The sequence below is a fragment of the Conger conger genome, chromosome 14 (assembly GCF_963514075.1).
Source record: "Conger conger chromosome 14, fConCon1.1, whole genome shotgun sequence".
NCBI classification, from domain to species: domain Eukaryota; kingdom Metazoa; phylum Chordata; class Actinopteri; order Anguilliformes; family Congridae; genus Conger; species Conger conger.
The window spans coordinates 2,308,151-2,329,691 of NC_083773.1; the positions used below are offsets into that span (position 1 = coordinate 2,308,151).

Genomic DNA, 21,541 nt, shown 5'->3' on the forward strand with positions numbered 1-21,541 from the left:
TGTAGGATGATGTGAAAATGGAAGGAAAAAAAGAATTCAAGAGAAAGATATGCTCAGCAAACTTTATTGACTGACGGCTTACATGAGAACAGTTCACAAGAAGTTCATATTGTATGAATGCTTGTTGCTGCGTCTCATCTGGACTTCATCCTTCACTCGTGAATGTCTTTCACCTGAAAATACATGTGAAAAGCTTTTAGAATGTATGATCGTTATCACAAAATGTAATAAAGTCTAATGCTGCGTTCAACTCATAACTGGGACATTTCAAGTGTCTATATTAAATATTTTTGACCATAATTGCCTGGGCGGCCTGTAGCATAGTGGTTAAGGTACATGACTGGGACCCGCAAGGTCAGTGGTTCAAATCTCGGTGTAGCCACAATAAGATCCGCCCAGCCGTTGGGCCCCTGAGCAAAGCCCTTAACCCTGCATTGCTCCAGGGGAGGGTTGTCTCCTGTTTAGTCTAACCAACTGTATGTCTCTCTGGATAAGAGCATCTGCCAAATGCCATTAATGTAATATATATATCATAACTTTTAAATTTCACATATTGCTATGATGAATGGGAAACTTGAATGATATCAACACATATCAAATGATTAAAATATGCATTATAATGGAAACAGGGGTATCAACTCTTTTCCTTTCTAACCACAAACTACAAATGCCACCATTTCACTGTGACATCACCAGCGCTCAGGTCGGACAAACTGGAGCTCTGAAATGAAACCTAAATTTCTGACCTCTAAATCAGTTGTTGTTGAGTTATCTTGAACACAGCATTACTAGAAAAATGTACATGTCGGTTTTGCACAGTACATTTAGCAGTCTACGAACATGTTTCATGACTGTATATACTTACAATTAACACGTAACCTACATTTATGTACAAACAGTTTGTATAAAAAATTTGTTACAAAAATTACCTTGACAATGTCACGGCTCTTGGCTCTCAGCTTGTTGACCTGGGACTCAGCGATGTCGGCACGCTCCTGCGCTTCCTCCATCTCGTGCTGCACCTTCCTGTACCTGGACAGGTGGGTGTTGGCTTGTTCCTCCTGTGAGTGAGCAAGATAATATATTTCAGAGTTAATGATTGCATTGAATTGAATGCAGACATTGAATTAATCAATTATGATACTGTTTATCGTAACTAATTATGCAGTTGCCAGAGCTATCCTCCAAAGAATGAAGACAATAACGGTTCTTCTTACACCTATTCATTACTTAACAATGCATTATAGTGTTTCGTACACTACCCTTCAATATGGAGCATTTGACTTACGGATTCCTCAGCCTGCCTCTTGTAGGACTTCACTTTGAGCTGCAGTTTGTCCACCAGGTCCTGCAGTCTGTGGACGTTCTTCTTGTCCTCCTCAGTCTGCAGAGGGTAAAGCAGGTTCAGAAGAGGTAGCATGCCTGGCTGTTGTTTAGTCCACTGTTTTGGGTTAAGATGTATGAAACCTTACCTGGTAGGTGAGCTCCTTGACTCTCCTCTCATATTTACGGACACCTTTGATGGCTTCGGCTCCACGTCTCTGTTCAGTCTCAACTTCACCTTCCAGCTCGCGTACCTTGATTAGCAGTATGGCACAGTATGGTCCATATGGTCATCAAGACAATATAGATTTTTCTAATTACTTTTCAAAGTTTTATAGAGATACAGTAGTAGGCCAGTTGCATATTAACAAAGTGTGTTGTGTGTGTTCTTGTGTGTGTTCTTGTGTGTGTTTGTGTTTGCGTAATTGCAGCTGCCTTCGCTATTTAGGCAGTAACAATGAGCAGTTGAGTTGGGCACAGACATGAGTCGGAGGACAACGCTTATGTGCAGGTTAAAAGGCTGACCTCTAGGGACCCCATTGACCAGTGGGCCCCTGGCCATGTTTCATATCAACTGAGAGCACTTATATTAAAAAATAAAATCTGTATTTTTAAAATGCTGGTTATGCCATTTTGAATGATTTTGGTGAACTAATTTCAGGTATCCATTTTCCTTCTTGGAGTATCACAATCACAAATTACCCTGGCTTCCAGTTTCTGGAGCTGTTTCTTTCCACCCTTCATGGCCAGACTCTCAGCCTCATCCAGACGGTGCTGCAGGTCCTTGACAGTGACCTCCAGGTTCTTCTTCATCCTCTCCAGATGAGCGCTGGTGTCCTGCTCCTTCTTCAGCTCCTCTGCCATCATGGCAGCCTGCAGTTTCAGACAGTTTAGTTTTCTATAAAAATAATTTTCACCTTAAGGTCAATGTTATTTTTGGCAGGCAAAGCTCATAGATGGGTAGGTGTACAGTAGAGTTTTACTGCACAGTCCCCACATAGGACATTGCTATTGTACCCTTATGCAAGGGGATGAACCTCAGCTGTTAAGAGAAAAATCCAACTGTGATTTACAGAAGAGGCAAAAGTAAGCTTTATAACTTGCTCTGGGCAAGATGAAAAATGAAAAAAACGGGGTAATATTATGCAGATAAAACTTATATGACTCACATCTGTGATTGCCTTCTTAGCTTTCTCCTCAGCATTTCTTGCTTCTTGGATGGTGTCATCAACTTCACCTTGAATCTGCACAAGGTCAGCTTCCAGCTTCTTCTTGGTGTTGATAAGGCTGGTATTCTGGATACAATGGGACAGGTGGTTGTGATGTAATTTCACCCTGTAGATTTGTACCATGCTTGGTAAAATGAGAAAGTAATGCCTTATGGACTCACTTGGGAGTGCAGCAGTCCCACGCGCTCACTTGCATCGATCAGCTCCTGCTCGGCCACTTTGCGGCCCCTCTCTGTCTGTTCCAGAGCAACCCTCAGTTCTTCAATCTCAGCCAGCATCAGGTTGTTCCTGCGCTCCACCATGGCAACCTGTTCCTTCATGTCCTCCTGTCCTCTGATCGCATCATCAAGGTGCAGTTGGGCATCCTGACAGAGAGATTAATTAAGTGAACTGTGTATGAAAGCCTGAACATGTAGGAGCTGAGCACAGGTATTTTAGAAACATACCTTGAGCTGTCCTTGGACATTCCTCAGTTGCTTCTGGGCTTCAGCTGCCTGGCGGTTGGCATGGCTCAGCTGAATCTCCATCTCATTGAGGTCTCCCTCCATCTTCTTCTTGATTCTCAGGGCATCATTCCTGCTCCTCACCTCAGCATCAAGGGTGGTCTGCATGGCCTCAATCACCCTCTGGCTGTTCCTCTTGATCTGCTCCATCTCCTCATCCTTCTCCGCTAACTTCCTGTCAATTTCACCCTTGACCTGATTGAGCTCGAGCTGTATCCTGAGAATCTTGGACTCTTCATGCTCCAGTGTTGCCTGAAAAATTTATTTAGAGAGTAATATTGATTGCACTAAATATGAACTCACAGGTAAACTTCATGCCTAATTGGACAATGAATGGAATTACAGAAGAAAATTAAATTAATATATCGCCATTAGCTGACCAGAAAATGCACATAAATATTTTTTGTGTATATTGAATGTGTATTCACACCTCTGCTTCCTCAAGGGCAGCCTGGATTTCTGATTTCTCAGCCTCTGCAGTCTTCTTTGCCTTCTCTAGCTCATGAATGGTCTTTCCATTTTCTCCAATCTGTTCGGTCAGGTCGGAAATCTCCTCTGCACGGTCACATTCAATAACGATTTGATACTTATAATGACAAAGATTCCTAGAGCACATTTCATCAATCCATCTGATTACTGTTTTCATCAATAACCATTAAGCACTTTTGATTGTGTATTTTTTTCAGTCAGTCACAAGAATTGTTTTGAATACTCAAATGTCTACACCAGGTATACATACGCTGCAGATTCTTGTTCTCTCTCTTCAGTGTCTCCAGTTGGTCCAGAGCCTCTTCATAGGAGTTCTTCATCTTGAAGAGCTCAGTGCTAAGAGAACGGGCCTCTTTCAGTGCTCCCTCCAACTCGGCCTGGCCTTCCTCAAACTTCTGTTTCCATTCTGCCAGAACCTGAATGAAAGACAAAACGCAGCCATTAATACCACTTGTACCAGCACCATTAATACCAGCTGATCTTCATTTTAAGCCTGATAGTGACATACAACGCAGCTGTTAATGAGCCCAGCTTTGGTTAGATTTACCTTATCGAAGTTCCTCTGTTTCTTGTCAAGGTTGGCAGCCAGGGCATTTGCTCTCTCCACATCAATCATGAGATCCTCCACTTCACCCTGCAGCCTCTGCTTGGTCTTCTCCAGAGAGGCACACTTGGAGTTGACAGCCTCAATGGACTCCTCTGCCTCCTGAAGACGCTGTGCAAGCTTCTTCCTGTAGAGAGTGGCATTTCATTTGGTTTGCAAGACTCTTTCTGATTGTGTGATATGCAGTGGTTCTATAATATAAAACTGTTTAGTTACTTGGCCTCCTCCAGCTCCTCAGTGCGCTGGATGGCATCAGTCTCATATTTGGATCTCCACTGAGCCACCTCACTGTTGGCCTTGGACATTCCACGCTGCAGCTCAGCCTTGGCCTCCTGCTCCTCCTCATACTGCTCCCTCAGCAGGTCACAGTCATGGCGGGCTGACTGCAAAGCGTGGGCCAGGGCATTCTTGGCCTTAAAGTCAATGCAGAAGTTAGAAATTAAATAAAGGATACAATTGATTCTGCTGCTTCTGTGTTTTGGAGATGTTTCAGTATAATACCAGACCATGGGTCCCATCCTAGTGCTTGAACAGGTTGAGAGCCCATCATTAATTAATAGCCTTGACATGTCTAGGGCAGTTGTAAATCAGATACATCATGTCATGTTACAATCCCTATTTTTATTTGTGAAATTAGGTGCTTAGAAAGATTACATGCTTTTTTTAAGCAGTCACCTTGACTTCCTCTTCAATGTGCCTCTTGAGCTCCTCAATCTGCTGTGTGTAGGCTTGTTTGCTTCTTGTCAGCTGGGAAACAAGAGCTTCTTTCTCCTCTAACTGGCGACCCAATTCACCTGAGGGAACAATTGTATTGTGTAACTTGATATTTTTCAACATTAAATTGTTTAATCTCAAATGTATGTTTGATTTATGTACCATTTTCAGTTTGAAGTCTTGCTTTATGTGCACTTGTGTCGTTCAGTTGGCGTAAATGCTCATCGTTCTTGGATTTCAGTTCGCTGAGTTGGTCTTCAAGGGTACGGCACATTTTCTCAAGGTTGCCCTGTTGGACAAAAGTTAGTTTAGAGTTAATCTGCTTTGATGTTCACAAAAACCTTACGCTTCCGAAGTAATGCAAACCTTCTCTTTACCTTTGACTTGGCAACAGCCTCCAAGTTACTGGAGAGGTCATCAATCTCCATTTTGTATTCACTCTTCTCCTTCTCCAGTTTCTGCTTGACGCGCTGAAGGTTGTCGATTTGTTCTCCCAGCTCTGCCACGCTGTCGGCCTGCTTCTTGCGGAGGGCGGCAGCGGTGGCTTCATGTTGCAGGGTGGACTCTTCAAGATCACGGCGCAGCTTCTGGAACTCAGCTTCACGCTTCTTGTTCATCTCAATCTGAGCAGATGTGGCACCACCCGCTTCTTCTAGCCTCTCACTGATCTCCTCAAGTTCCCTGGAGAGATCAGCCCTCTGCTTCTCAACCTTGGCCCGAGCAGCACGCTCAGCCTCGATTTCTTCCTCCAACTCCTCAATACGAGCCTGTGGCACACAATAGTGTAGGTTTAGGACAAAGGGTCCCCTCAAAAAGTATTGGAACAGCAAGGTCAATTCCTTTGTTTTTGCTACTGAAGACAACTGAGTTTGAGATCAAAAGATGTACATGAGATGACAGATCCAAATTTCAGCTTTTCTTTCCTGGTATTTTTATCTAGATTTGTTAAACAACTTAGAACATATCACATCTTGTATCAGACCATTGGTGATGTCAATGGCTCGTAGGGTTGATGGAGTTATGGCAAGCAAGGAATATGATATCAAATATTAAGTGTCATTTACTTTCACTCTTTTAAATGCCAGGAAATAAAGGCTGAAATTCTAAACTCTCAAAGAAATTGGCCTTGCTGTTCCAATACGTTTTGAGGGGACTGTAAATGGCACTTTTATATTTTATGCTTTGAAACATACCTGGAGTTCTTTAATCTTTTTTTGAAGCTGAACTCCCATAGTTTGTTCATCTTCAATCCTGCCAAGAAGCTGGCTCATCTCAAAGTCCTTTCTGTGGAAAATGCACAATAGACATTTAGAAGAATAGTTTTGGGGAGATTTCTTTGCAGTTTTGTCATTTATTTGCTCTCATTCACTGAATCCCATCCTCCCTCACTTCTTGATCTTTTCATCTGACTGCTGCTTGTCATTCTCCAGATCCATTATGGTTTCCTGCGCCAGTTTCAGATCACCTTCAAGCTTTCTCTTGGCTCTCTCAAGGTCCATGCGAAGTTTCTTCTCTTGTTCCAGAGAGCTTTCCAACTATTGTAGGGAATAAACAAAGTTTTATTAAAACTGCATACAACACAAATTACTTTCATAGACACTGCTTTTTTTTGCCAATACAGACTTTTATGGTTTATCATCTACTCAAGAGGTTTTACAGTTTGCTCAAGAGGCCTCATGTTTTACTCACATCATCCACTTGCTGCTCAAGCTTGGTCTTTGCTTTGGTCAGAGTGTTGACTTTGTCCTCCTCTGACTGGAGATCATCCAGGGTCTGCTGGTGTGCCTCTTGGAGGGCTTTCTTCTCTTTTGACAACTTGACAATGGTCTCATCCAGAGAGGCCATCTCTTCAGTCAGGTTTTTCACCTAAAGGGATTCATGTCACACCATGTTAGAGAGAAGTCAAGTCTCAGAAAAATCACAAACACACAAGCACTCTATTGATGAAGTGTGAACCTTGTTTTCTGTGGCATGTTTCTCCTTCTCCACTTTGGCCAAGGTGAGCTCTAAGTCATCGATGTCTTTCTTCAGCTCAGAGCATTCATCCTCCAGTTTCCTCTTCTTGGCAGTGAGCTCAGCATTCATTTCCTCCTCATCCTCCAGTCTCTCATTAGTCTCTTTCAGCTTTGATTCAAGCTGGATCTTCGCTTTGATGAGTCCCTCACATCTTTCCTCAGCATCAGCAAGGCCCTCACTTTCCTTGAATACATACAACATTTCATGAAATGCTTAAGCAGGAAGAAATTTGTGATAACTGTTATGACAATATGTGAATTACATGGCCAACTTACAGATGCTACAGCCAGCTGCAGGTCATTCTTTTCCTGCAGCAGAGAGACCATTTTCTCCTCAAGTTCCTTCTTCTTGGCTAATGCCTTTGCCAGATCCTCTTTGCACTTGGCAAACTCTTCCTTCATGTTGGCCATTTCCTTCTCAGCTTCTGCACTCCTGAGAAGTGGCTTGATCTTGAAGTAGAGCTTCATCCATGGCCAGTGTTTCACATTCATGAATGAGCGGATGTTGTATTGGATGGAGTAAATGGACTCTCTGTGTAAAACATGATCACAATGAAAAAAAGATTTTAAGTAAATGCAAATAGATGCTCATATAGCTTAAGGGACCATATCAAACTTGCAGTTTCCCAGTTTATGGGGGTATGTATGTAACATATAACTTGTACTGTTCTTTCATGAACTATTGACCATTTGATTTAAAATGTCAAAATACTAGAAATACAGTGTTGTCGAACATTGGATAATGCAAACATAACACGTTTATACCCATAAATAAATAATAAAAATGATAATGGCTTAATTTCTTTCCAGTGCTGTATTTCAATGTTAACAGAAAGCCATTTAGGAGCAATACACATACCGTACACTAGAACAGTGTCTTTACCTAATGAGCCACCCTGACCTTTCTCAGAACAGTATTAAAACGCCTGTGTTTACAGTTACACGGTATAGCATGGCACAGCAACATGTACCTCCTTTCCATCATTTTGGTAAATTCTCTTCTTGAGAGGAAGCCGCGGCAGAGGGCCTGAGTCATGGTCACCAGGATTGCCAGTTTATCATCTCGCATCTCCTCCAGGAGACCCAGCAGACCAGCCTTGAAGAACACCTAGAGGAAATGTTGTAAATATTTAGTAGATATTAATTCATAATATTCATGGATCATGCATCACGGATAAATATGATGATGGAACACAATGTTTACTAGACTTATTAAGTCTTCTGCTGCTGTAGCCGATCCACTTAGAGGTTTGATGTGTTGTGTGTTCAGAGATGCTCTTCTGCATACCAGAGCTGTCTGAATATTCTCCTCAGACCTCTCTCGTTAACAAGATGTTTCTGCCCAAAGAACTGCTGCTCACTAGATGTTTTTAGTTTTCTGAGACTAGTGTGCGTGAAAATCCCTGGAGATCAGCAGTGTCAAACCACCCTGTCTGTCACCAACGATCATTCCACGGACAAAGTCACTTAGATCACATTTTTTCCCCATTCTGATGACTGATGTTAACATAGACTGAAGCTCTTGACCTGTATCTACATAATTGTATGCATTGCACTGCTGCCACATAATTGGCTGATTATATAATCGCATTAATAAGTATGTGTACAGGTGTTCCGAATCAAGTACTCAGTGAGTGTAAGTCTATATGTAAAATGTCCTATTTCAAACCCTTGCTCAGTTGAAGTAACATTGATTTCATGAAATTACATTATAGGCTTATGAACCGATTATCATTCAGATAAATGCTATCGGTGCCCCTGATGCAGCATTCCCTGACCTTGGTGTGACCAAACTTGTACTGGGTGTGGTCCACATCAATGGACCCCAGGAGCTTCTCAGAAGCTTTCTTGTTGTCAATGAACTGTCCCTCAGGGATGACACTGGCATTCAATACTTTGTATCTAAAAGAAAATAAAAACAGTCATTTGTGATGGGAAAACATTCTATGAAGTGTACTTGCTTAATAGCCAGCAATGGATTATTGTGAACAATTACAATTATGAGCATTTATTCACTTTTTCAGATGTACTCACTGAGCTGATTACAAATGTTCACTTTCAACACCATGAATGTCCTTATTTACTGCCCCTGTGCAGCAGTGACCCATGACTTGAACAAACATTTCTAACTGCCATCAGGGCCAGTGGCACTGTTGTCCAATTGCAAGAATATTGTGTCTCTTTAAGACATGCATAAATTACCTCTGCTTGAAGTCACCATAGAGGATTCTGCTGGGGAAGCCCTTTCTGCAGATTCTGATGCCTTCCAGCACACCATTACACCTCAGCTGGTGGATAACCAAGTGATTCTCCATCAGACCTAGAAAAAAAGAAAACATTTTAAATACATCTACATAAGATATACAAAAAAAACATAGTGACATACTTTTTAAGCAGGATAGTGCACCCGAATACAGTCTTTTTAGCCAATAACTTTCATAAAAATGTCATTTGTACATTCAAATGATGGGATAGGCCTTAAATACAGTCCTTACCTGGTGTCTTTGTTTCATTTGGAATCAAGCAACGCACAAAGTGAGGATGTGTGCTTCTCAGGTTGGTCATCAGCTTGCCCAAGTTCTCCTGTGGTCGGAGGTTGGAGGAAGGATTATAATCAAAGAAAAAAATTGTAAACTTGTACGAGAAGGAATATTACATTTTTTGTTCATTTCCTGGTGGTAATTTCCTGGTAGAACTCCCTTACTCTCTGTACAATGCCAATCATTTATTATCAAGCACTTGTCAAACCCTGGATGCCAGCAGCAAGCTTAATAGTACAAGCCTCCTTTGAAGTAGTGTACTGTTCTGCTGGGATAAAATCTTTATGCCTTGTCCCACAAATTTGTCAACCTTTTGGAAATCGGAAGATCAAACACCACTTGTCAGTAGCATAACATGAGCATTGCATGTAAAATTAATTATATTTGGCATTAAGCATTTCATAGTTTCATTGTATGCTTGCATCATGCAACTCATCAATTTGAGACAAATGCAGTTTGCTGGTTGCAATCATCCTCAAAGTTAATGCTATCTGCGACTGAGCTGTAACTTGCAGCATCAAGTTACACAATTTTGGTAAGAATAACTGTAAACCGAACTTAATGGTTTTCCATGCGGTGCAATACACAAAAACACAATTGTCTGCCCTATCCATTGACTTGTCTGTGACCATCTTTTCTTCATGCAAGTCAGCAACCTGTGGCACATACAGCTGCCAAAATTGTTTGGTGAATATCTTGAATTGCTTTCAGAAAAAGATTAAATCTCGGGGTGAGGCTAGAGCCAACTGTGCATCACCTCAGGGCATTTGTGGACATGCTAACTACATTTGACTCATAGTCCATACGGGGCCCGTCCATGCAATAGAACAGTGCCTTAACCCAGCCAGCAGCCACTGCCAACTTGGCTGGCAGCTTAATTTCACTTGTATTCTGGTTAATTGTAAAAAATTGTAAAAGTTCATACGTTACCCTGAACAGAGCAGACACAGTCTGGAAGGAGCCACCCTTCTTCTTGCCAGCCTTTTTGGTGCTTGCCTCTGCTTTTATAAGACAAATTACGCACTGTTATTATACTGTAGCTTTGTTTTTAATACTATTTTGAAGGACATTTTTATTTTGATTTAACTACATGAAAATGCGATATACATAACTAGTACATTTATATAGCGCTTCAACAAATTTAAAAACAAGCTTCTTTAAAGGAGCACTGTCATGCTATATTCAGTTTAGCTTATTTGGATTAAATGCTTAAATTATGTGTGTAGGCATTTTTAAAATCACCATCAGTGTAGCCGTTTCCTAAATATGGGGCAAAACTTTTTGAAACCCATCCAGACACTCCCAGACAATACGGTAACTTTAACATGCAAATATCACAGAACCTACTGTGGCTAGCCTGAGCGATATGACGGACAGCATTAGTAGAACAAATCTTTTTGAACAAATCCTTTTTAAAGTCAGTAGATAACACACTGCAAATGGTATCTACTGAAATTAAATTGCAGCTCCTGGACTGATTCAGTTTGTCAAATGAGCTGAACTTGTCATCCATATTGGTCTGCACACTGACCTGACTCCCCTACGCTCCATACTCATAATAAAATATTGATTTGCCATAGCATCATGTGTACTTACAATCATGGGCTTTTTCATATGTGCACTTGTAGCCATTGCAAATACTACTTATGTAATTAAATCATTGCTACAAAGTGGCTTGTGAAGCCTGCTACTGTGCTGGAGCAGAAGCACATCAGATCCATCTTTCCTTCCTTCCATAATATAAAAGGCCCATAATATGAATCAGCACTACCGTCTGCACCAGCGTGGGCTGCATACAGGTGAGCCAGCAGTTTGACTGAGGACTTCTGGTACAGCTGTACCACAGAGTCGTTCAGAGGGTCCTTGTTCTTGTCCAGCCAGCCGTTGATGTTGTAGTCCACAGTGCCAGCATAGTGCACCAGGGAGAAGTGGGCCTCAGCCTTTCCTTTGACAGGTTTGGGCTTTTGGAAAGCAATAGATTTGCCAAGATGTTGATCAAAGAGCTTGTTCTTGAAGGTTGTGTCGGAAGCCTTGGGGAACATACACTCCTCTTCAAGGATGGAGAAGATGCCCATTGGCTGGTGAAGGCAGAATTATTTCCATGAGGAGACATCAGGAGTAACAGAACATGTTTGTGTCTGTCGATAATAAAGGACATCTTACATACCTTCTCAATAAGCTCAATGCAGGCAGCCAAGTCCATACCAAAGTCAATGAATGTCCATTCAATTCCCTCTTTCTTGTACTCCTCTTGTTCCAGCACAAACATGTGGTGGTTGAAAAACTGTTGCAGTTTCTCATTGGTGAAGTTGATACACAGCTGTTCCAAGGTGTTGAACTGAAATTTTGAGAAGACACACACTTTTAGAAGATACACTCTTTTAATCTGTATATCTTAGTTAGAAGTTAGAAATAGTTAGAAATGATCTTTCATGCAAAGGGTTTTTTTGATACTCACATCAAAAATTTCAAATCCAGCAATATCCAGGACACCAATGAAGTAATTTCTTTGTTGCTTTGTGTCCAACATCTCATTGATTCGAAAGACCATCCACAAGAACATTTTCTCATAGACAGATTTGCACAGAGCCATAACAGAGTTGTGGACCTAATAACATAAAGAGAAAAAGTCATAAATGCCTTGTCAGAATATTTTATAATTTTATTTTTTTAATAATATATTTTTGATATGCATTTAAGTAAATTCCTATGATTACAGTGTATCATTCACTATATATTATAATATTAGAGTATTATTCAATAATATTTTTCATTGAGATACATTACCTGTGATACAGTCTGCCCCTTGGTCACAAACTCATTTCCGACCTTCACTCTCGGGTAGCACACACATTTCAGCAGGTCAGCTGAGTTCAGGCCCATGAGGTAAGAAATTTTATCTGCCACTGAAATGAAGAGCATCAAGGTGTGATTATTCAACATGTTAAAATCATAATCAACCACAAAGAACTTAATCAGCGTAACCATTGCATAATTCTCTTAGCTACTTTGAAGTTGGCGCATTAACGGAGCCAATGTGTTGCACTTACCCTCAGTGCCATCTGGTTCAGCCTGCTCCTCACGCTGCTTTTGCTTAAACTTCATGTTCCCATGATGCATACAAGCACCAGTTAGCTTGAAGATCCCCATCTTCTCATCACCAGTGAAGCCCAAGATATCAATGGCAGTCTATAATGAAAGCAAAAATGTTCAAAACTATTGTGGATTTTCTAGAGTACTGTATATTAAGATTGTACACAATGTTTCATAATCATAAGAGTTCTGAGACTGGATTCAGTCGACCGTGTTATCTCAAAAACTATTTACTGCACACTCATGGTTGGAGACTTAAATTTCCAACCATGGTAAGAGGCGCTTACCATGCGGACATTTGAGACAGAACAAATGCATATGTCAGAGCATGTACATCCAGTGTACACAAAAGTTACACTGAAATACAAGAAATTATGGCAAAACGCCTGATATTTTTATAGTATAGCATTGAATATCTTGATTTCTAAGTCAAGGACCAACTCCAAGGAAAACTACTTTTCCCAAAACTGCACCCAGATGTCCTCAAGTGTCCCAAAATCTCTCCAAATACAAAACTTAAAACAGATTTTTTGATACAAAATGTAATGACAATTAGCTTCATGTGTGTTTTCTTCACTTATATGAGAGTATTTTTTATTCATAAATCTCTAAAGTATTCAAAAAGCTCTCCAAAAAGGATTACTCAATCTAATACTTTCTAACATGCATCACATTTCTAAAACTTTATTTTAGGTTAACCAGAGGAGTTGGTGAAGAAACATCACTTACATCTGTGGCTATGAACTCCTCCACATCATTAATACTTTTGACAGAGATTTCTCCTTGGCTGATCATATGGTAGTCGTATGGATTGGTGGTAATGAGAAGAGCCTCTGGAGAACACAATAATCAGTTATACAGACTTTTCAGAAAATTGTGAGTGGTATTCACAGAATGAATCTGTTGCAGAATGACAGATTTCACACCTAGCAGTTCAGGTTTGTGGCCTGTCATAAGCTGGTAGAAGATGTGGTAGCTGCGCTCAGCTGACAGCTGGAATGTTACTCTTGACTTTTCCAGCAAATCTGTGGGAATAAATGTTTATTTTCATAAAAACGTTTTTTGAATCCCTTCCTAAACTGAAACGTGTTATCGGTTACACTTACAAGTTTCAATATCAGCAGAAGCCAGTTTTCCAGTTGTCCCAAAGTGGATTCTGATGAACTTTCCCTGAAAGATTAACAAAATTGAATTTTGGGATTAAATGCGACATTTCAGCGCTGTTAATATAAGGAGGTTTGAACTTTAAATATATCTTCAAACTTACAAAACGGGAGGAGTTGTCATTCCTCACGGTCTTGGCATTACCATAAGCCTCCAGCAGGGGGTTCGCTGCAATGATTTGATCCTCCAGTGATCCCTACAGGAGACACCAGACACCTCAGAAATGTGCTACAACAGTTAATGTTCCTAAGATATTTGCACATTTCTAGAGAGTCACTCTGACCTGCATTTTGCCAGCTGTTTGCTCTGCTTTCTGCTTTCCTCCAGCCACTGCGATTGTCGCAAAGTACTGGATGACACGTTTTGTGTTCACAGTCTTCCCTGCACCAGATTCTCCACTGTGAATGAACACAGAGAATATTTCATTTTATATTTAAAAACCCATTTAATTGTGTTTAAATTGGCCAATTGAAGTGGTTGTACCAAAGAGAAACAAGGTTGAATACTTGAAAATGTGCATTACAAAAATGTTCTATTTCTGAGTTTATGGAAATATATGGAGGAACATACGTAATCAGGATGGACTGATTCTCACGATCTGCAACAGGAAAGAGTGAAAATATTACACATGATATTATAGAATTCCACATTTAATAACAATGAATTAATAAAATTGCAGTGAATACACATTCATTTTAAAGGGGTTTTCTTTTCTATGTGTGGTATCCTTTACTTTGGGTGTTGATAAATGTTTGCCATTCCCTAATGGTCTCCCTTCCTATATTCAATTAATCAGTCTTGCAGCAGTCTTGTGTTTCTTCATTCCTAAGCACCATTTATTTCTTATTTATGATTGTGCATTAGTGTGATTTTGTCATTACTCCAACCAAGGCAGGATTTTGAATTTGCTGAAACAGATTTCTTACCAGTGAGCATGAACTGATAGGCATTGTCAGAGATGGAGAAGATGTGGGGTGGTGCTTCAATTCTCTTTTTGCCTCTGTATGCTTCCACAACAGCAGAATCGTACACTGGGAGCCACTTGTAGGGATTCACAGTGACGCAGAACAGCCCAGAGTAGGTCTGAAACAGTGACAGTCGATACAGTAATTATCTGCATGGAAACGTACATATTCATACATAGAGTAGGAATACATTATCTATATTTTCTATAGGCTCTCTGAAACAAGGAGAGACCATCTATACTCCATGTTCAAGCAACTACAGTATAACTTCTGCTCAGTATACACCATTGTAATCTTGTATGTAAATAATACCCTCCACTTCACACCTTAGCATCACCCTGTCGGGCAGTTATTTCCTCATAAATGACTCGTTCATTGTGTAATATCACACTTGTACCACGGCAAACTTGTAACGCTACAAAGTAATGTAGCTATGGACAACATTTATCAAATTTATCAATTAAAACATGATGGTAACGGGATAAAAAAAACTTTGCTTCAACCAGTTAAAGTTTGTTCATTTTCTACTTAAAATGTTTTAAAATAGCCAAGTTAAGATGCTTGGTTACATTACTGTATGTTCAAACATCTCCCACGGTTATCTTTCTGAAAATGTAGCCTACAGTAACATATTTTTTGTTACCTGGTTGGCGATGATAACCTGACTACTTGCATCAATTAGAAATGCATTGCAATGACACATCTCGGTCAATCAGAATGTCGTATTGTATTGTAGGTGGTCAGTTATTTTTCCATGCCGTGGTATTACACATGTTTATCTGTGTCCCTGCATGTGTAACCCAGGAGGGTGTACTGTTGTGCAGTAGCCGACTAGTCTAATATTACACCATTAGCAAGGTTTTGGTTGTTGATAATGCAGACACATTCAACTGCATCATAACCACCCCTCAGTTTAAGACCACATGCTTGCTTTTTTCAAGTATACCTTAGATAAAGACTATTCAAACAACTATTCCTCTCTGAAACTCGCTATAACATTTCTGTTTGGTTTACCGCCATTTTGTATCTTGCTATTTTGCTAATTTTGGTGATATTATCAGATTTGGAATAGGATTTGTCCAACATTGTGGGTGTGGCTCGATTTGTCCAACACCGTGGATCCTAAACCTACAAGCCATAGTCACAACAATCAGTATCCACTCAAAAATGTAGGGGGCTACAGAAGGGGCTAAAGTGTTTTGGAGAAAAACTCACGTAGATCATCCATGCTGCATAGCGCTCTTTGAGGTTATACAGCACAGCGGGCTCATTAAGGTGGGTCATCATGGCCATGTCCTCAATCTTGTCAAACTTGGGAGGATTCATTGGGTGGACATCATCCTCCTTGACTGTTATTTTCTGTGAGACAGAAAATTAAAGCGGTGGGTTGGTTGTGCTTTTTACCAAAGTGGTGCGCATTCCGGAATTGTGCTATGTCACAATAAGCAACTGAATAACTCAAGGTTTATATTGAGGAAGGTCAATCCTTCACAGTACTTGAGCAAGGAGAATAAATCCTACATTCTGACTCATACTGGTCATCGCACTGTACATACAACAAAAGGATATTGCTGCTCTCTACGTTTTCCAATGGTGATTCAAGCATGAACAATATAGTGAGGCACACAGTATCTTTTGTTATGCAGACCAACTTACAATAAGCACACATATATAGACACATAGTCAGTGCTGAACTCTGACCAGGCAGCAGAAAATAGAAAACTGAACGATTCTCATGTCAAGTATTTTTAACATTTAATCTAAAAGTTTTCCTTCAATAATTAAGTGCTAAAACCTACTATGAACAAATAATCCAATTGATTAATTTGTTGTGTTAGCTAGCTAGCTTGCTAGGATGTAAGGTTAATTATATCTTCACATGAAAATGAATGCTCATGGCAGCCAATTGTCTTGAGCTACCAGTTTTCTTGCAAAATCTACTATGACTAATAATATAAAATTAAATGACTACACTAGTCATTTTGTGTGTGGGGCACAACATCACGATGTTTAATGTGCCCCAAGCTCAACAAACATTGTCCAACTGTCCCCAAGACCAAGGCAGAGTACCACTGGGGTGCTACGCTTTATTTACCAGTGGCTTATCTGGGATTATTTGCACAGCTGGAACACAGGCAGAATCCATCAATTTCTATTCATTATAATTATATAATATATAACATAATATTTATAATAAAGGACTCTGCGGGTAGTAAGTGTGAAGGCTTCCCAGCTTTGCCATAAGCAGAACACTATTTATTAATTTATTCATAAATTTCCAGTCCTCCATACCCGGAGCTTTCAGTAAAATCAGTAAAATACCCAGTTTTATCTTTACTGTATTCATATTAGCTGCACTTACTTGCTTCCCCTCCAGAGTTTCAACGGTGGCTTTGCCCCCCTCTCTGCTAGTGAGTTTCCCCTTGAGGTACATCTCCTTGGGCTCAAACACAAAGTAGGCCGTTTTGGCATCAAAGGGTGTGTTCTGGGCCTCGATTCTCTCCCTCTCAGGCTTCCGGAGGTAAATGGCCGCCGGCCCGAAGACCTCCATCTCCGCGTCCGTACTCATGATGGCAGTTTACTGAGCAGAAACAGTAAGTAAATATCAGGCACCTGAATCCAACATTATATCTTAATGGACTCGAAAGACTGAAACAACCACGAGTTCATTGCAGAAGGGTGCCTTTTTTCTTGTTAATTTCTATCACCAAGACCCCCACCAGAAAAGCATCTGCATCCGTTGCCAGTCTTGGCATTTTGAAGATGTACGCCCAGGAAATAGTAAAAAAAGGTATAGTGGGTTGAAAATATTTTAGGCAGAAAATAATATATATGTGTTTTTTTCTTTTGAGCTGACACACACTCTTTTGTTTTTATTACATTATTGGCATTTGGCAGACACTCTTATCCAGAGCGACGTACAGTTGATTAGACTAAGCAGGAGACAATCTTCCCCTGGAGCAATGCAGGGTTAAGGGCCTTGCTATAGAGCCCAACGATCTTATTGCGACCTTGTGGATCCCAGTCATGAACCACTACGCTACAGGCCACCCATATCTTGGATGACTATGGGAAGGAACAGTCACTAATCCTGCAGTTTTCTGGAAAGTGGGGTCCTCAAAGGTGCACAGAAGGCTTTATTCCTTCATGACTGTTGCAGCAATTTATGTTGAGGCCTACCTCTTTCGATGCCAAGAGAGAAAGGTGGTCTCTGAATGCTGAAAAAGATAGGTTTAGTATTAATAGAATATTACATGTTAGCTAAACTATTCGCTCATTTGCTGAGTTTGAAAACGGAACAAAAGCAACCTTTTTTTAATAGTTTTTTTTTAAATGTTTGAGATACCCCTACATATTTTCATTTAATTCTTGCTGTAATTTCAATGGAATTACCACACATTTGATATTATATCTGTGTTTGTGGTATTTCTATTTGGCAAACAAGGAATTCAATTATGTTGCTGCATTTTTATTTTCTCTTGTATTACTACATGTTACACAAATAATCCCTTCGGGCTTCATACTGTACATTGTAAGCTGCTCCAATATCACAGTAAATCTCACTCACCTTGCAGGGTGCCAGTCAGTCCCTGGGGGTATGAGGGTGGCATCTTTTATAGAGGGGGATTTGTCTTCACTCAGCAGAACTCAACCCCTCTATTTGGTCATGGATTTTTACCCTGTTATTAGCTACCAATTGCCTGTAGCAGCAGCCATGATATTTTTATCTTCTGGAAAGTTTTTTCTGAAAATAATTTTTCATGGGGCTTCACAATGAACTACTAGGAACTTGAATGGGTGGAAACTGGAATGCCCAAAAATACATTCTGTATTCTGTACAATATTTCATTGAAATAAAAAAAATATAAAACTTTCCTTCTGAAGTGCATTACTTTGTTCAGAAATATCACCATCATCTTTGTGAACAAATAGCTCTTATTTAATATACTGATATAAAACATTAAAGAATACTTCATGTTAATATTTCATTCATTAATTTTTTGGGGTTTTTTTGTTGAGAATATATTTTTAATGGCACAAATGTACCTTTTTATTAGAGTCAATATATTATATATTTTTTTCCAAGTCTTGCTTTATGGCATACAGTAGCTGAATTAAGGAACAGAAATAATGTCCTTTTTAGTTGACCTGTCACAAAGAAAGGGGGAGACTAGTGTAGCTGTAGTAATAATTCTGTGACCTTGGTTGTTCCCACAAAATTTACAAACTATACAGATCCACATTGATAAAGAATGGATTTCAGTGTGCTACTGAAAGCGCATATCCTTTAACATGCCTCATTAGCAGTGGATTGACATAATCAGGGGATTGTGTTTTCAGCATGTTTTCAAACAGGTTCAATTTAGTTCATTCTTCTTGCAAGACAGTTGCATATTAAATAACCAATCATCAAAATTCCACCTGAGCCATTTGATTTTTATGATTTTCACAAAAAGTCCCCAGGCCTTTTCCCCCATTTTGGATCGCCGCGATGTATTTATCAGCACTCATTACCATGGTCTCTGCTATAGGTGTCAGTTACTATGAGGCTCTGTCATCCTGACACAATCAAGCACTCCCATCACCAGGGAAGGCTCGAGCCAACCGTGCATTGCTCTGCAAGACTGCTAGCCACAGTCTGTCCTGGCAGCCTTGTATATTTACAAAAAGTACAGTGTAGTTAAATGCAGTTCAACTGTGCTGAGTGCGTACTCCTGAAATTCCATGAAGAAAAATAGAATCTATGGAAAAAATGCAACACAATTCAATTCTTGCTGTCACCGTGTGCATTAATTACAAAAAACAATGGCTGTTTATTAATTTTTTCCCTAAAACAGCTAACCTGCTTAATGGTGTAAATACTGTTGTCTCCAAATTCACAGTTATGTAGGGATGTGTATGTATTACCTAGTAATAACCCATGTAGTCTTATTGTAATAGTGCATAAGACTTCATGATCTTTGGAATAACACACCTCGGCCTATGTTATACATTTAAGCAAGTTATCAATATAGGCTGCACACAGAAGAGCAGAATTTTATTTGCAGGACATTATCATCTGTCACAGTGCCTGGATATTTTCTGACTCTTACATGCTTACAATGGATTCTGGCACTGCAGCGGGGCCTGGTTTAGCTGTGGAGAAGCCATGAAATGTCACTGGTGTACTGTTGCAGAAATCTGGAATGTCTTAGATATTTACCATGAAATTAAACGGGATGCAGGCTCCATCCAGAGATTTCGAGAGTGCCGACACTTCACAATAGTACAGAGATGGGCTGACTTCAGCATTACGCACGCACAACCAAAATATAGAATGTACAGTCCCCTCCAAAAGTATTGGCACAACAAGGTCAATTCCTTTGTTTTTCTTTTTTTTATTTATTTCCTGTTTTTTTATATTTCTGAATGTCTACCCTTGGTTTTAGCCTTGGGTTTTGCCTGTACCGACTGCATTTGTGTTAGAAACAATAAAACAACATGAAGAACAGAGAGCTGTCTTTTGGAGAAAATTTTGAAGCTTAGAAAAGAGGGGAAATCGATCAGAGCTATTGCACAAGCATTGGAGATAGCTTGTACAACAACTTGGAATGTCCTGAAAAAGAAATAAAACGCTGGCGTACTGAGCAACAGAACTCGAACAGGTCGACCAAGGAAAATAACAGCAGAAGATGTGAAGAAAACCCCAAAACATCAGTGACATCACAAACAATCTCTACAGCGCAGGGGTGAAGTTATCTCAATCAACCATTCAAAGAAGACTTAGAGAACAGCAATATAGAGACTATTACACAGGATGCAAACCACTCATCAGTAGTAAGAATCAGAAGGCGAGATTGCAATTTGCAAAGAAGTACAGCAATAATAGTTTCCAGAGGTGATTGAAAGACTAGAGGAAAGACAAGGTGCTGAGAGCTTTATTATACCTAAGAAGGGAATAACTAAGAAGGGAATAACAAGGGAACACACCTGTGCAATTACATACCCGTGAAGCCATCTGTCCCAAACTTTATGGTGCCTGTAATGGGGGGGGACTATGTATAAACACTGCTGGTGAAACCAAAATCTGCCAATGTGCATTTTAACCACATGTTAATTGTGTGATTCCAAATCTAAAATTGTGGAACATCAAATCAAGACTCTTTGTCCCAAACATTATGGAGGGCACTGTATGTGCTTTGGACAAATACACTAAGCTTTACATTGCAATCGAAGTTAAATGATCAGTGGTCACTTATTTGAAAACCAGAGCAAGGTTTCAAATGTAGGACATGGCAAGATGTTTCCTGACCATTTAAACTATTTAATCCTCGTGTTTAATGGATACTGGCACTTCTAAGGAGCCTGGTTTAGCTGTGGAGAAGCCATGAAATGTCACTGGTGTACTGTTGCAGGATCCTTGGATGTCTTTACCATAAAATAACACTGAATGCAGGCTCCATCCATGAATTTCAAGAGTGGTGACACCTCTCAGCAGTACTGAGCTGGCTTTAGCATTACCGAGGCACAAAATATACCTCATCACCCCATCAAAATGTAACCCATGAAAAAATAATAGGAGAAATATTGCTATTATTGTTTCCTTAAGGCCATTAGCTAAGTTTTCTATCTATTGTAGATGTTTTTTTAAAAATCATATGTGATAATTTATTTCAGTTCCTTTTTTCATTTTGGACAAACAGGACAGCCTTTCTCATCATCACCTTCACCTGCCAACAGAGCTATCAAAATCCAATATGTCATTAGGATTGTGCTATTGCTTATTAACAGTGCCCTCCAACTGTATTTTGACAAAAATCTGCCAAAATGTTGTGTTTTACTGTAGTATAAAACAAGAAATTCAGATGAAAGAAATCATTTCAGAGTCAGAGTTTCTAGATATTTTTTGCTAAGATAATTGA

General features: G+C 39.9%; 1 protein-coding gene across 2 annotated transcripts; it reads right to left on the bottom strand.

The window, feature by feature from the left end:
* Nucleotides 1–48: 48 nt before the first annotated feature.
* LOC133109560 (myosin heavy chain, fast skeletal muscle-like) lies at nucleotides 49–17,857 on the bottom strand. 2 transcript variants are annotated; one of them, XM_061218929.1, is made up of 40 exons: nucleotides 17,820–17,857; nucleotides 17,002–17,220; nucleotides 15,855–15,998; nucleotides 14,601–14,757; nucleotides 14,245–14,272; nucleotides 13,958–14,072; nucleotides 13,778–13,870; nucleotides 13,617–13,680; nucleotides 13,437–13,535; nucleotides 13,240–13,343; nucleotides 12,468–12,606; nucleotides 12,205–12,323; nucleotides 11,876–12,025; nucleotides 11,585–11,755; nucleotides 11,189–11,495; nucleotides 10,348–10,415; nucleotides 9,373–9,460; nucleotides 9,080–9,197; nucleotides 8,656–8,779; nucleotides 7,849–7,985; nucleotides 7,154–7,409; nucleotides 6,819–7,061; nucleotides 6,552–6,728; nucleotides 6,252–6,397; nucleotides 6,056–6,146; nucleotides 5,240–5,629; nucleotides 5,025–5,151; nucleotides 4,824–4,942; nucleotides 4,365–4,561; nucleotides 4,092–4,275; nucleotides 3,795–3,960; nucleotides 3,486–3,610; nucleotides 2,999–3,307; nucleotides 2,714–2,917; nucleotides 2,493–2,618; nucleotides 2,026–2,196; nucleotides 1,473–1,577; nucleotides 1,289–1,384; nucleotides 930–1,061; nucleotides 49–173 (listed from the first exon to the last, which is right to left on the bottom strand). In XM_061218929.1, the coding sequence occupies exons 2-40, from the start codon at nucleotides 17,206–17,208 to the stop codon at nucleotides 153–155; spliced, it is 5,817 nt and encodes a 1,938-aa protein (XP_061074913.1). In that variant the 5' UTR covers nucleotides 17,209–17,220; nucleotides 17,820–17,857; the 3' UTR covers nucleotides 49–152. The 2 variants fall into 2 exon arrangements, with proteins under 2 accessions (XP_061074913.1, XP_061074912.1); XM_061218928.1 differs by having other exon boundaries at nucleotides 10,348–10,418.
* Between the last annotated feature and the right edge of the window lie 3,684 nt (nucleotides 17,858–21,541).